The sequence below is a fragment of the Paramisgurnus dabryanus genome, chromosome 8 (genome assembly GCF_030506205.2).
Source record: "Paramisgurnus dabryanus chromosome 8, PD_genome_1.1, whole genome shotgun sequence".
Classification (NCBI taxonomy): domain Eukaryota; kingdom Metazoa; phylum Chordata; class Actinopteri; order Cypriniformes; family Cobitidae; genus Paramisgurnus; species Paramisgurnus dabryanus.
Genome location: NC_133344.1, coordinates 5583042 through 5599841, shown reverse-complemented (window position 1 = coordinate 5599841; position 16800 = coordinate 5583042). Strand labels below are relative to the sequence as shown.

At 37.5% G+C, this 16800-nt stretch overlaps 1 protein-coding gene across 1 annotated transcript in view; it reads right to left on the bottom strand.

The window, feature by feature from the left end:
* LOC135771705 (uncharacterized) overlaps window positions 1–16223 on the bottom strand; it is a 65680-nt gene extending 49457 nt beyond the window's left edge. Inside the window, exon 1 of the mRNA XM_073815415.1 lies at window positions 15846–16223. Coding sequence (XP_073671516.1) covers window positions 15846–16122 — 277 coding nt within the window. The 5' untranslated portion in view covers window positions 16123–16223. The remainder of the gene's footprint in view (window positions 1–15845) is intronic.
* Window positions 16224–16800: the final 577 nt, after the last annotated feature.

The following is a 16800-nucleotide window of genomic DNA, read 5'->3' as shown; positions in this document are numbered from 1 at the left end:
GTCCACATGAAGTGCGCCATTTGGGACAGGGCCAAACACATCACACACGCGCGCTTACTTTCTTTCTGGAGTTTATCTGCGAACTAAAGAGCTGCAGCGCCTCCTGCTGTACTGGATAAGACGCTTCTTCTTCTTCTTCTTCGGTGGTTTTACTGACAGTTTACAAACAGTGTACATCATAGATATGTATATAAAGGCTAGATGGCTCAAGGCGGAGTCCCTAACGGCATCACCTGGCGGCCATCTTACGACAGGGCGCTCGCTCACTCGTAGCATTGAGTTTAATGGTGCAGGTACTTTTAAATGACCATAACTTGCTCAATTTTCTACCGATTTTCAAACGGTTTGGGTTTTTACAAACGTTATTAACGTGGCTATAATTCTGGATGCTTTAACATGTTTCATGAATTTATTTTTTATTTTTAGTATAGGGATTGTGGAGTTGACGTCACGCCGTGTGACATTATGAGTAATCCGCCATATTTGCAGGATCGCCTCCTATCCCGCTGTATTAGAGTTAGTGTGTTGGAGGTTGTTTTTGTATTTTCTGTCGAGATTTTAATAAACTTCGATATGTTTGGTCAGTACTGCTCGATCAAGAACTGCCACAGCCCCTCACACGATCGTTCAGGGAGGAAACTGAACAACGGAATACGTTTTTTCAGCTTTTATTTGGGGGAAGCCGGTGGAGGAGCTGACGAAAAGACGCCGGATCGCGTGGTTTGCCTGCCGCAATCAGGAGAAAAACTTTTTACTTTTCAAAAAAAATCCCTGCATCAGCGAGTATGTTTGCTGCATTTTCAGTCATTCAGTAATTTGTGATTAATAAAAGCAGAACCACTTAAATTGTCTTGTTTTTATGCTAACACTGTCAAACTAACTTGTAAATGTAAATTATGTAACGTTATTTATTCATTTCTGATCAACCTCACCACATGAGTTATAAAAATAAATCTTTAGACAATTTTTACGATTATAACAAATATTTTTTATTAAATGCAACTGCTCAAACCCACTGCTTGTGACTCTTTAAAATGACATAAAGTTTGCTAAATATTTAGCATTTTGTTTGTTTTAATAACTTGGCCAAGAACAGAAGTGCCATCTTATGAACATGTGTTGATTCATTGCACAGAATACAACGGATATATTTTTTAATAGAATCATTAAGATACGTAGGTATTAATACATTGTAAGTAAATGGCATATTTCTTTTAGCTGGTTTGTCAACCGTCATAAGACTCCGAAAGAAGAATGTCATCTTACTATGAGCTTGTAGGGATTTATAGCTCTTAAACTCCTGCAAAGTGCATGCACTCAATCCAAAAACAAGGTAATAATAACAGATATATGAGCAGAGGTAGTGCGTCTGGATCCGTAATCCAGTCATGGGCTGCTAAATCATATGGATCTGTTGTTTATTTGTCCAAATGAAGTTTTTTGGCAGTAGCACTTAGTTTCTCCCGATAGGGTCCCTTCTCTTTTTCTTTCAAACTCCTCAATTTCGTCGGTTCTTCTTCAAGTTTACCTAGTTCTAGCTTAACACACCCACAGTTAAATGGCATAGCGGTCGGCGGTGCCTCTAAACATGGCGCCCACGTCCCATAATGCAACACTGCGGTGACGTACATTAACATTCCCTATAGGTATGCAGTGTCATAGGTACATCTTTGACGTTTATAACAAACCAAACCGTTTGAAAATCGGTAAAAAATTAAGCAAGTTATGGTCATTTAAAAGTACCTTCATCATAAAAACTCAATGCTACGAGTGAGCGAGCGCCCTGTCGTAAGATGGCCGCCAAAATGCGGACGTTGCACTCAATTGGCCAGCAGCGCGGACGAGCCATCTAGCCTTTATATACATATCTATGGTGTACATTACCGCCATCTTCTGGACTGAGGCAAAGAGTATAGAAGAACAACTTTCTGGACAGTGGCTGTTTTTTTTTTTAGTTAATACATTTCGAGCAATTCGGATGTATGTGTATGTATATGGAGCCTATAAGGCTGATTCTCTGAATTGGGTGCCCTGGCTTCAAGTCCCCCAAACTTACTTCAAAGTTTGTCAATTAATAGAACCAGGTGCCTTTGCATTATAATGCAACAAAAAATGCTTTTATTTTATTTTAATTTATAGATAATGGGTTGCCTAAGTAGTAGACAACAAGCATGCTTGCATGTCCTCACTAACCATCATTACATTTTCATTGAATATCAAACAAATAAAAACTGCAATTAATGCAAAATAGTTGCTGCTAATATAATCATACGTGGGTTTACTTTACATATGTATATAAAAATGCATTAATTATATATGAAATTGCAATATTTATACATGTCCTCCAGTTTGTTTTCAACCCCGTCATGCCATACTATTTACCCCCCAATAAAAATAACGGATGAATCCCTGTGGCATCACATCCAGAAAGTGATATCACACAAGTCTCTTGAAGAACATGCTGCAAAGAAAGGCAAGTGTCAGAATCTTTTCTTACATTTATTTCATGTTTTTCACTGTCAGATTAAGATTGTCAGGCTCAACATTTCAACTCTGTTGTATGACTAAATGATAGTAAACAACGGTTTAAGAAGAATTAAATAATAGTTTTCCAAAACATTAAACTTGTATGATTTCCTTAATGCCATGTGATGCTACTGTCTTAGTTAAGTACGGAGTTACAGCTACTGTTAGCCAAAAACTTCAACCCCGTCACATTTTTTATATTATAACAGGGTTGAATCATTGTGACAGTTTGAATGTTTGACACTTTTTAGTAGAGTACTCAATGGTAGACTTGTTATTTTGTGATGTGAACTGTTAGAAATAATCGATTACGGTATTTTATGTTCAATAAAAGCAAATGGAAAGATCGATTGATGTTTGTGATCAATAAATCCTTAACGCTTTTGATTTAATGTTAAATACTTACTAAAATGTTTATTTGTTTTTGCCAACTTTAATAAAATACAATTTTATTGAATGTGATATCATTAATTTTACAGGTAAGAAATCCATGCTATATTAAATAATGATCATCACTTCAACCCTATTATCATTATCATTTTCAACCCCGTTATGCTGAGTTCAACCCTGTTATTTGATAGTTTTTATTAATATTTTGGTGATAAGACGACAAATTAGGTCAATGTTTGTTTTGCTGTGTGCAGAATTTACAGGACAGTCTGAAAAAATATGAAAGCCTGATTAAATTCTAATGTTAATGCATATTTTGTAATAAGATAAGAAGACCAATGTTAGATACAGTTTTCATGACCTGATTTGGTATTTAAATGGTGAGTATTTAAAAATAAAATTCTACATGCAATAAATGATATCAAACAAGGGACATCTCATTGAAAAGCTTCTACAAGAATTTACTTGAAAATCTTTTTAAATCATATTTAAATATGGTCCAAGTGGTCTGTGACGGGGTTGAACTCCAAAACAACTTTCAGTAAGAAAAAACACTCAATATTGATTAGAATTTCATGCCTGAGGTGGGAAAATTTATTTTCTTAAAGGTTTGACTAATCCACTATCACATGAAATGATCAGAAATATAACTATTTAAGGTACATATTTAAAAAAAGTATGACCCAAAAGGCATCTCAGAGAATGACTCATATATTATGTGTGGATAAGTTTATGTCGTATATATATATATATATATATGTTTTGTTGGGGGAAAAGTGGAAGACTTGTCTAAATATCTAAAAATAAGCCGTAAAAAGGGATTAATGATCACTAGTCTGATCGTTTGTTATTCTGTGTTATCATTATCAGTTTGGATTTGATCTTTAATGTACTTTTTTAAGTAGCCGATATTGCCATAGTGACAACAAAAAGCTAGTGGATAGTGTTGGGAAGTCGCTTGTTCGCACACGACACATCACTTCTAGTTGACTCCGGAGTCGCTCTCATTCCAAAATGGCGGATTCGTATGGCTGCTGCTGGGCGCTGGTGTTGCAATGGAACGTTCTATTGACTATCACTTCTTGTAAATATCAATTCTTTGACTAGGGGGTGCTAGACATGTATTTTTCAAGTCTAGCGACCCTATAGGCCACAAGCGCCACAGCACTGTCGCAAAGGAAAAGACGACAACTCTTTAGGTCACAAAGTGTGCCTTCCAGCATGTCATGTGTCATATATTTGTATATGGGTTTTATTTTCATCAAACGCCAAAAAAGTCGCGTAGCTCACGTTTACTAGCCAGTTGTAACGGTGGTCGCTTGGTTAAAGTTTATATTTTAAAAAATATTGCCCTTAAGGGGAGTCGAACCCGGATCGCCCGTGTCGTAGGTCCATGACGCCCCCATGATGCCACAATGTTACATGATAAGTCTCTCTCTAAACTCTCCAAGTAGCTTCCAGTAAAATTCACGTAAAATAGAGTGTTCGGGTGCCAGACAGGACTTATATATGCAAGCATTATAACATTACTTACTAGTACAAAAGCATGAGGGCCAAGTCAGCATCGGTAAGAAACCCCTCCTCCTTCTTAAGTTCACGCCAGCGAGCGAACGCTGGCCCAATATAATTGATCCTCGTCCTTCTTTTTGTTCGGTCACTCTCCCCTTTTCTCTTTCTGGTCTCCTCCGACAAAACCTTGGGTTTCTTTTTCTTAATACAGACCCCGTCAGGCTATGGTAGACATGTCATTTAACCAATTTTAAGTCGATATACCATCACAAGGGTCTTGAAAATATATTATGAAGGTTGAAAAACTACAAAGTGTCACTTTAAGTTACAGACACCGGCCCATTTAGGGTACAGAAATTAACATTTAGTTTACTTCCATGGGTAACGTAATTTCAAATGTATATTTCACTCATAGAACAACCGTCAAAGAACAACACTTTCATAGTAAGAAAAAATAATACTATGGAAGCGAATGGGGCTCACAAATGTCTTTATTTCAAACTTTCCTCAAAATATCTTCCCTCTTCAGAACTACTCTTCTATCCCTTATAAAACTTTCAAATATGGGACCTTTCATAGTACTGTTAGATCAATCTGAAACCATGAGCACCCCAGTTTTATTTCATTTGTATGTTTGTTATGTTCTATTTATCTGCGATATTGCTCATAATTTGATTATTTGCTCTTATTTTACTATTAACTTGTTTTTAACAATATTTAAAACTTTAAACAAGATTTTGGTGTCATAACCTTATCAAGGTTACTGTTGCTTTACAAAGACTGACTGTCTATTAACTCTTCCCACAAACATTAGTGTTAAGGTTTTTCTCCGGTATGAACTCTCTGATGGACTTTTAAATGACCTGACTGAGCAAAGGTCTTGTCACACTGAGAGCATTTGAAAGGTTTTTTACCTGTATGAATTCTCTGGTGGGCTTTTAAGTTACTTGAACAAGTAAAATTCTTGTCACACTGAGAGCATTTGTATGGTTTTTCACCTGTATGAATTCTATTGTGCTTTAGTAAGGTATCACTTACACTAAAACTCTTCCCACAGAGACTACAGTGATAAGGTTTCTCTCCAGTGTGAACTCTCTGATGAACTCTTAAATGATATAAATTAGAGAAACTCTTTCCACAGACACTACAGTAATGAGGTTTCTCTCCAGTATGAACTCTCTGATGGTTTTTTAAGTTACTCGAACAAGTAAACGTCTTGTCACACTGAGAGCATTTGAAAGGTTTTTCACCTGTATGACCTCTCTTGTGCTTAGATAAGTTTGTCTGTTGAACAAAACTCTTCCCACAGACACTACAGTGATAAGGTTTTTCTCCAGTATGAACTCTCTGATGGGTTTTTAAGGAACCTAACTGAGCAAACGTCTTGTCACACTGAGAGCATTTGAAAGGTTTTTCACCTGTATGAAGTCTCGTGTGATTTAGTAATGAAGCCCGTTGACTAAAACTCTTCCCACAGACACTACAGTGATAAGGTTTTTCTCCAGTATGAACTCTCTGATGGGTTTTTAAGTTACTTGAACAAGCAAATGTTTTGTCACACTGAGAGCATTTGAAAGGTTTTTCTCCTGCATGAATTCTCTTGTGATGAAGTAAGTTTGACTGTCGAACAAAATTCTTCCCACAGACACTACAGTGATGAGGTTTTTCACCTGTGTGAACTCTCTGATGAATATCAAGATTTTGTTTGGTTCTGAAGTATTTTCCACATTCAGTGCAGTAGAAAGACTTTTCACCACTGTGTGTCCTCATGTGAACATTTAGATTAAAGGAAGAGACACAAATCCTCCCACACTGCTCACAGTGAAACTGCTTCTTCTTCTTCTCTCTGTGGTCTTCTGAATGAAGTTTCTTCTCTTGTAAGGTAGTAAAGCTGATCTCAGATCTGGTGAAGAGTTTCTGTTCTGTGTGTTTTCTCTCATGTCTCTCTAAATGTCTCTGTGAGCTGAATGTCTTTCCACAGGTGATGCAGGAAACAGTTTGTGCTGTCAGTCGCTCTTTTGATGTTGAGGATGTTATTTCTATATCCAAAAATGAATCACTCTTCACATCTGAAAGAAATATGAAACAATTAAATCGTCTTTTCAATCTTATTTACACAAAGAAGGATGAAGAATTGAGATTCTGTATAGTGATGGGAAGTGCAACCGGTCCAAAAAACTGATTCACCAGTTCTTTAACATACTTTAAGTAATGACTTCATTCACATCTAATTCTATCATCCAGGATGGTAAAAAACATTTATAAAATGTTCAACTAAAGTTGTGTATGGTTGATTTATTATTTTTTAGTTGTCCAACTAAAGCACATTCAAAAACTTTAGCAGAAATCATGATCAAACTCTTAACAACTTAAAATTGAATCTTCACATACACATGCACCTAACAAACACATTTTAGTCAAAACGCTGTTTAATATAATTAGCTGTACCATGCATATTTCCCGTACGTTTTATGGTAATATTAAATAAACTTACTTCATGTCTGTCAATCATCTTATCAGTTTATAGATATAGGCTATATATTAGCACAGCAACCCACTGAGGTCCAACATGTGTACTGTTTGGCTTACGCATGCTCAGTATCCACAGTTTTTTGATTCTTAGTTTTTCAGGTTTCTATCGGACACATCTTTCTCGAATCAGTGTACTGATGCCTCAATAAATGTAGCAACAAGTTCCTGACTCGAGAATCGCTGTATTGTGCTGTTTAGTAAACACATGCGCAGTATTAACGACTCATCAAGTCGGACGCGTCCAATAGAAACCATTCTTGATTCGTGTATTCAGTGTATCGGTGACTCTGGAATACCAGTATGTTTGCTGCGCATGCTCAGTATCAACATAGTTCACCAGGTCTCGGTTAAGTCAGTGATACTGTTGGGGAGAGCTCCTATGAAGAGTTTAGATACAGATTACTCGCTCTTATTTAGAATCGGAATGAGTGTCGAACACATCTGAAAGTGAGTAACTTGTGGATCATTGCTGTCTCGAGACACAAACTTTTCAAACGATTCAGTTCGATTAGGTGTACTGATTCAACTCGTTCACTGAAAAGAACCGGTTCAAAAGAATAATTCGTTCACGAACCGGACATCACTAATTCTGTATCTTTTTCGCAACCTTGACCAAGAGAGAACATCTTATCACAGAGCCAAAAACACTCCACCCATACGTTGTTGTAATATGCTTATAAATTTTGAGCGTAATGCCCAGTTAACTTAAACCAGGCTTGATGTCATATGCAGCAGCCTGTATGTGTGAACTCTAGAGGCTACAGCCTTCAGATTGAGAAACAGTCTGGGCTCTGATTCTACCGCTATTCATTTAACCGTAACTCCTCAACCATTTGCGCTATCAAAAAAGTTTGAATTGTTCCTAAAAGAAGACAATTGCGACTTTTGGCAATATATGGTTCATTACGGTACTTTCTTTGCTTTTCGTCTGCCAATCGCTGCTGTTTTGTGGAGAGGTGAAGGGGGAGCGCGTTATGCGGCTTTCACATACGATGCGGTGTGCGCTGCGCTCGCCACTGGGTTCAGCGCAGCCAAGCGATTTGTGCTCTGCTGGCAAGACCAAAGTAGGCGGGGACTTCAAAAAAAAGTACTACAGTGTTTATATTTGGGTTAAATAGAGGATGAGGAATACAGAGACTGATGTTGCCTGTCTCCATTTCACTTAACTTTAAGCTGCCTACCTACAAGGAGCTACTTGACTTAAAACACACATGACATGCCAACTTAAATTGCTACGTGTTTCCATGACAAGGCTATCCTGTCAATGTCTCTGTGAGAGCTCCGGGAATTCCGAATATAAGCTTTTCTTCCATTCTGTTTGGATGCCCCATTTCTATTTGCCCCACACGGGCAATCGTCACAGAGCACAGCGCAAAAGTGAAACTATTTTAAACTTTGACGCGGCGCAAGACATTGAAATGAATGGGTTTCATAGCACAGCGCACACCACGTCCTATGTGAAAGCCGCATTAGGTTCGCAGATTAAACTCAAGGGAGTAAATGCGCAAGGAGCAGTTGGGTAAACAAAAGCCTCCTAAGTGTAAACTGTCTAACACTAAAGTTACTCGCTGTTTGTGGCTAATGACTCGACGGCCCAACTGTTTAAGTTCATTTTTAATAAAGCAGTATTGATTTTTTTGGTTCTGGGTCCTCTATGTTTCAGAACCTGTCAATGCTCAGGTAAGCCTTTGGAGGGAGCTCAAAATCTGTGTTTCTAAGCGACAGGCCAGAAACTTGACTGATCTGAAGAAGATCTGTGTGGAGTGGTGCCAAAATCCCTGAAATTCATACTGGTTAAGAACAACAAAAGGATGAGAAAATAACGACAATTTACATTTTTGGGTGAACTATCCCTTTAAAGCAACACTATGTATTTTCCATGTAAGATTGACTTCTGGCTCCCCCATGTGGTTGGAAAGCGCAACAGTGCCTGGTATCAGACACTCTTCTGCAGGCAGGGGGAGGGGAGGGGCTGTGTGCTCTACCCTCCACCGCCACTTTCAGAGTGTGCTTGTAGCAGCTAGGAGGATGCTCAGGTTGCAGCAACAGTACAATTTGTCCAGTTAAGAGTTGTTCTATCACTGAAATAATTTTAGAGACATTATTTAAAGGTCGAAAAACTACATAGTGTTGCTTTAAACACTTATACAATAAATACAATGCAAGCCTACAGCAGGGGTAGGGAACGTTGGTCCTGGAGTGCCAATATCTCAAACTCTGATAAAACCTTGCCTACCTGTAGTTTTCAAGTGACACTTTAGACCTTGATTAGTTGTTCAGGAGTGCATGATTAGAGCTGGACCTAAACTCTGCAGTTGCAATTGGCAGACAAGCTTCTGTGTGAACGAAAACACGTCCCATAAATGTTCTGGGATTGCTCCCGAAAAGAGGACCTAGTAACATTCCTGTAAAATACCTGGAAAGCCCTTAGTGTGAACAAGATGCAGAAACAATGCCGTAATGGGCGTGTCCAGTGGCGGAACTAGAATTTTTTTAATGGGGTGGCCAGGGGGTGGCCAAAGCTACTTTAGGGGGTCCATAAAAGAAAATGACGTGTAACCATGTATCAAGAAAGCATAAATGAATCTTTTGATAGCATTAGATGTAAACATAATAAAGGTGAATTTTAAATCTTTCTACTGTATTTCTTACATCTGATTTACTGTCTGTTAAAGGGATTCACCCAAAAATGAAAATTCTGTCATCATTTACTCACCCTTATGTTGTTCTAAACGTGTATTTTATTTTAATAAACACAAAAGAAGATATTTTGATAAATGATGGTAAGCACACAATTAATGGTATATCCATTGAATTCCATCATGTTGTTTTTATTCCTACTATGGAAGTCAATGGTTACAGCTGTTTGCATATCATCATTTATCAAAATATCTTCTTTTGTGTTCATCAGAAAAAAGAAATTCGTACAGGTTTACTTTCGTACAGTTGCGATCATGAAGGCGTTTAAGCTCTTGCTGTGCACGCGCACTATTGGATATGCGCAACGCGCTTTCAAGTTCAATGTGGCAATCCAGTCGAATTAATCATATACAGTAAAGATCACGTCAAGAATGAAAACATGGTGCTGGGTTTTGTTGTAAAAAGAATTGGCAATCTTACTGTGCATTCACACCACCCGCGGAAGAGGCGGCAAGCGCGGATGATTTACATGTTAAGTCAATGCAAACACGCGATTAGGCATCCTGCGGGGCGTTCCGCACGAATTGAGCGTTGCCGCGGGAAACGCGCGAGTTCAAAAATCTGAACTTTGGCGAAATTCCGCGCCGCGTTAACCAATCAGGAGCTTGCTGTAGTAGTGACGTGATTACAGGAAGCGAGCGGAGTGGTGTAGTCTCCGCGGAGTCGCAGAAGCCCCTCCCATGACGCGGCTTTCCGCGTGAATTTCTCGAATGACTAGAATTTCACGCGCAGATTAAGCGAGTAAACTCAAAATGTTCAAGCGGCAAACTGGACGCGGTTCACGCGTTTTTGCCGCCTCTTCCGCGGCTGGTGTGAACCCACAGTTAGACTTTATTCAGTCCACAAGAAAATTACCACACATCCAGCATATACGCTGAAATCCTGTAGTATTAGCAATGAACGACTTCACTAACATCATTTTAAGAGATTCCAAGCATTATGTAGACATGACATTTATCTTCTGATGTTATGAAAAGTATTTGTTAAGTTACAGTATTTTTTTCTGATGCGTTTTTGAAAAGACATCACTGATGGAGAGATAAGAACGCGCAGTATGTATATTTTCTTAATTATGTGAAAAGCACAACATTCAGTTTTTATAGACATACAAAAAATGACACTTTAACGTTTTAAATGATGTATAAATAATATCTGTATGTCCAAAATTAGCAGAGTAATCCAAGTCTCTTTGCACAGTGATTGAAAAATAAAGAGTTTGCGCAGGGAGGGTTAATATTCATGTTTGTTTTTAACAATGTGCTGTGCTGCCGCACGTCGAAAATAAACATAGCAATTAAGTGAAAGTAGCGCATTAAATTTGGGGTGGCACACGGGGTGGCCAGTGACATGTCAAGGGTGTCCAGTGCAAGTAGAGGTAGCTGCAGGCTGGAGCAATGGGCGTGGCAAGAGGTCGGAAAGAAATGGGGCGTGCCACGAGGAATGGGGCGTGCCGTAAGGTCTTTTCAATTGGACGCGAAAAGCTTCCTGATCCGCATAAAAGCGAGCCATAAACTTAATCACTATATATTATGTTGCTTGTTGATGTATTAATATAAACAATTTTATCGTAACACATAGAGCAACACTCACACGCTGTTTGCTGATTCACTCACTTCTTTTACTGCTTTATTCAGTACAGAACTCACTCTAATATAGAACACTGTTGCCCCCTAATGGCAACTCTTCATATAGCACAACATTTAGCTGCATATATAACACTATACAAAATACATTTCTTTCACTGTTAAAATAACAATAATGATATTGAGAATTCATTCAAAAGTACGTTACCTTCGACACCTTCTGTATGGCGCGGGTTACATGACGTCATCACCACCGCAACATTTTCAGGATCAATCATTAAAAACATTCGCAATGTTTGTGAAAAATGCACTTTTTGTAAAACATCACTTAAAGATATTAAACATTTATTTTTGTATTGCCATTTTTCTATTTCATTTTGGACTGACTTAAAAAAAGATATTCCCTTAAATAGAAATTCCCAGTATTAGAATTTAGAACCTCATGACATTTTACTTTGTTTCCAAAACCCATATTTTTCTGGAAAAAAATTATATAATTAAATTATTTTGTCGACTTTTTATATGCATAATACACAAATAAAAGAAACCCTCCTATATTACCTTTTATAAGACCTAGCAGTATACTTTGAAACCCGTTCAACCATGAGATCACAAAACAAAAAGTTTTTGAAAATATCTATAACTACTTTGATGCATAAACTTTTATTTTTGTATTCATTTGTATTTTTCATTTTATACTTGTTATTCTCCGATTTGCACATTTAGAGCTGTATTTACAATGCTTTGTATTCATCGTTTTTATTGCACTATACTTGAAATGTCTGTATTTGAACTAAATAATAAAATAAAAAAATCATTAAAAAACAAATTATTATTTTAAAGATAAAAATGTCTCTAAAAGTAATGTTATTTTTATAAAAATGGTACAGCAAATGTTTTGGCTGTATAAAGGCATATAATATATATATATATATATATATATATATATATATATATATATATATATATATATATATATATATATATATATATATATATATATATATATATATATATATATATATATATCACCATATAATTATTAAATAAAGTAAAAGTAAAAACGGTTTAATAAACTTCTTTTTAGTGACATTAATCAATTAAGCAAAACAAACACCATTTTATCCAAAAAACATTTATTCAGTCATTTTTACAATAATTTTTTTGAAACGTCAATTGAAGCTGTCATTAAAGCAGGGGCGTCGCTAGACCCCTTTAACTGGGGCACGTGCCCCAGTGTAAATCTTTTGTGCCCCGGTGTAAATCTCAAGTTTAAATTTTAGCAGTTAACTAGTGCAATCCTTTACAAAGACAATCGCGGCAAAAACGGATCTTTATGCAAAGTAGTTACCCAATTTAGGCTTGTAAAAGCGACGAAGCATTCGCATTGACGCGTGCACGCACGTATCCATGGCCGCGCGCGTTTGCGTTCACCGCGCACAACCGCATTCAAAAGGTGACGCCACGCGAGTGCTTATGAAAGCATAACGAAACTAAAGTAAGTTTCTAAATAATAATGCTAATATTATTTTGACTCGATCATTATTGGCTTCTGTAGATGTACATCAGAAATGTTTTGTGCAAAGCAGGGAAAGAGAAGCAGAAAGGAGAGATGATGAGATTAAGGGAGGTTAGACAAACTACATCCTGACCCTGTCAGGTCTCAAACATTAGAGGAATAATCTCAGGAAAACCTCTTGTCAAGTCTAAAGAATTGCATTGTTGCTGAGAAAATCAACAGATGTATGTGTTATACTGTTCTGTATTTTCAGATATGAAATTAATATTTAGTTTACTAATATTTAACTCTAGAACATAACACAAACAGTTAGCAGTAACTGTGACTGAGATTACTATAGCAGTCATAAAATAACTGGTTTCTTAAATTATTCTTGTAAAAAGAAGTTATTAATCATTGCTATCATTGTATAATGTAGAAAATATTTCTCTGCTGTCATTATTTCCAAACATGTTATGCCATTTATACATCTAAACATGTTAATAATGTTAGGTATGATGAAGAATACACTTGTATATATCTTTCGCAGTAACTGTTGCTCTGTAGAATAGTGGGTTAAGCAAAGGACATTGTATAGAAGTGTTGCACACCTCTTGCACACAGCAGGCTTTCAATAAAAAGTCAGCAAAAAATGGGGGGCCTGTGCCCCAGTAAACCTTTATGTCTAGCAACGCCCCTGCATCAAAGGCTTGTGTTCTTGTGTTCAAAACTCATTCCTTCGAACAGAAGCCATCAAACTCTCTATCTAAATAGAACGCACAGTGACCCCCCTTCATGGCGAACCGCGCGAAGTCTGTGGCTTTGCAAATGGCTTTGTATCTTGCGATATTCACGATAGGTCTAACAACATTGAGAGCACAGAACGGACATCGACATAAATCGCCGACTCGGATGTCTTCGATGCAAATGCTGTCATAAATTTTTCTCACTGTAACATGTATCTGTCAACAACAATTAAATAATCCCCGAAGCTGAAAAGACGTCAAGCAAAGAGACCATCAAATTATATCGCAGATGTATTATATCCATCTTCTTCTTTCCATCAAAAGAAAATTACGATTTCTTTTTAGCTAAAGGAAAGGACGTATAACTATGGTTACGGCTGATTGGCCAACGCAGTTGCCAGGAGGAAGCTCCTTTGACCAATGAGAAACCTCTTACCACGCCCCATACCTCCTGCCACGCCCCTACCTCTTGCCACGCCCATTGCTCCAGGCTGCAGCTACCCCTGTCTCGTCCAGTGCCACCCTGGACACCCCTCTGGCTCCGCCACTGGGCGTGTCGTAGTGACGCACGTGTCATTGCAACAATGAAGTTATGGTTCAGCTCTTTAAAATGAGGGATTTACATGCAGATCAACATTCACGAGGAGAAATGACATCAAACTAGACTAAAGCAGATATCAGGTAGCTTGTCACTTTCCACAATGAAGCGCAGATCATTCAGCAGCATCAAAGAATAGCACATTACGTGCTCATATATAAACAAAAATGCCCGTGCGTCATCCCAACAATATCGTTCAGCTCTCCAAAACAGGGGTTTTAAATGCACATTAACCGACACAATGTGAAATGTCTGCAAACAAATAAATGGCAGTGTGATGGACAGTATAGATGGATTTCAGTCACGTGACCTTTTACATCATGCCGCCATCTTTAGGACCTACAGATTACCAGTAGGCTATTGACAAGCATTGGCTACCTTGCTACGATTTACGGATTTCTTATCTTTTACTGTCTATGATTCTTACGGATACAGTAAAGGGCTACGAAAGACAACATGTCGCATCTCGACTGTCATGAAAATAAACGCTACTTTAAAAAAAATATATCTTGGTTAGGGTGTGATGCCTTCTCGATCCCTGATGCGTTCTTCCAGCCGCTGTCCGCTGCTACCGAACTACCACTATTTTACAACATAAGAAGGCGCGACACAACATGAAACTTTGCTCGAAGTATCACCCGGATCTCTACACATGAACGCGAGCATTGAGAACATTGTTTGTGTACACAGAGTTTACTAAAAATAAAGGTTTTGTACAACTGACTTTGGCTGTTATGGTGTCCACTTGTCATCTCTGCCAGACGTAAATAATCTATTTCCGAATGTGAATGAATGAATCTCATATGAGGCTCCTTTTTCAACCTGAAGGTCAATATTGTTTTTCACTTGCGACAAAACAACGACTTATCCGTGCATTTTTATGGAACTATGCTTTAGAAGATATCAATCTTTACAATCCTCCCTCGTTACGTCGCAATTGGAGATCGATACATCTTGACTGGGAAGAAGGCGGCGAGCGGACGCCAAATCATCCAAAGTCAGTTGTTCAAAACCTTCTTTTTAGTTAACTCTCTGTTCACAAACAATGTTCTCAATGCTCGAGTTCACGTGTAGAGACATAGGCGATACTTCGAGCAAAATATCATGTTGTGTTGAGCCTTCTTAGTGTTGTTAAAATAGCGATTTTGATGCTCACAGCATATTGAAGTCATAGCTTCTAGTTCTTTTGCGACCACTTCAAGTCCTTAAAATGGCGGAAGACAAGTGAGTGACGTCAGCTGATATCCATGTATACCTTACATAGATTTCAATAGAGGGTCAAAAAGCTCTCGGACTATTAAAACATCTTAAACCGTGTTTCCGAAGATGAACGGAGGTCTTACGAGTTTGGAACGACATGAGGGTGAGTCATTTATTACATTATTTGTATTTCTGAGTGAACTATCCCTTTAATAAAGGCCATCCATTAGGCTATAAAAGTTTATTTGTTATAGCTTAAAAAAACTACAGGGTACGTTCTTCCTAGGTTTTTAAATATAACAAAAAATAACCTACATGTAACTGGGAACGTTAACGTTTTTGTGTCCCGGGAACCATATGGGAACGTTAGGGGAACGTTCGGTTTTTGCTGGGCTCCCGGGTTTTATAAAATATATATAAAAAATGTGTTCTTAACACAATCTGATCCTTAAATGTTAGTACTTACATTTTTTGGTCTTTTGATTAGTGAGTTTGTGACAAAACAGGTGCTCAAATGACAGTTAAACATTTTAAAAAACACAACAATAATTAATGAGACATACCTGATGGAATAAAATCACCATCTTCTTCATCAGTGCGATCTTCCTCTTCTGTGGGTTCAGATTTTATTTCTAAGGGTTCAGTTTTGATTTCTGTGGGTTCAGTTTTAATCTTCATCATGAGGTTCGTGCAGTCGATGAGTTTAACTGAACACATCTTCAGTTTGGTCTGCAGGAGCTGCTGCTGTTCTCCAGCGTTACAGACAGAATCCAGAGACTCTGTTGAGGTTTGATCCTCCTGTAAGCTCTGTTTACTGTCACACACTGTAGTGTCCTGCATCCTCTCAACAATAAAATACACAGAGAAGACTCCGTTTACACTCAATGAAACACGCAAGAGAGAAAAACACTGAGGATAAACAAACACATCACACGCGCGCTCTTTCTTTCTTTCTTTAGTGAGTTTATCTGCGGATTAAAGAGCTGCAGCGCCTCTTGCTGTACTGGAGAGAGAATACGCTTGTTCTTCTTCGGTAGTTTTACTGGCAGTTTGCAAACAGTGCGCATTACCGCCATCTTCTGGACTGACGTTTTTTTTTTTTTTGTGCTTTATTTTGTATCAAAATAATTGTACAATCAAAGCATCATGTAGCACCATTGCAAGCATAAAGAATTACAAATAACATTTAAAGTAAAAGAAATACACTTTAAAGAAAAAAAGAGAAAAGAAAATAAATAAAAATAAAATAAAATAAAGAGGGTATACAATACAATACTTTCAAAATGAGGAATTTAACGCATTGTAATATATCATAGTATTGGTAGCTTTAGGGTTTGAAAGTCCTTTCAATGTTTCAAAATAACTCTTCATCTGAACCTTAAATTGGGTAATATTGGGCTTAGTCCGAGTCCATTTGCATTTATGAATGTAAAACTTACCATATAAGATAATAAGATTTAAAAAAAAGATATGACCTTTAAGGAAATCATTTTCTTCATGAAAGAAAAAAACATCTTT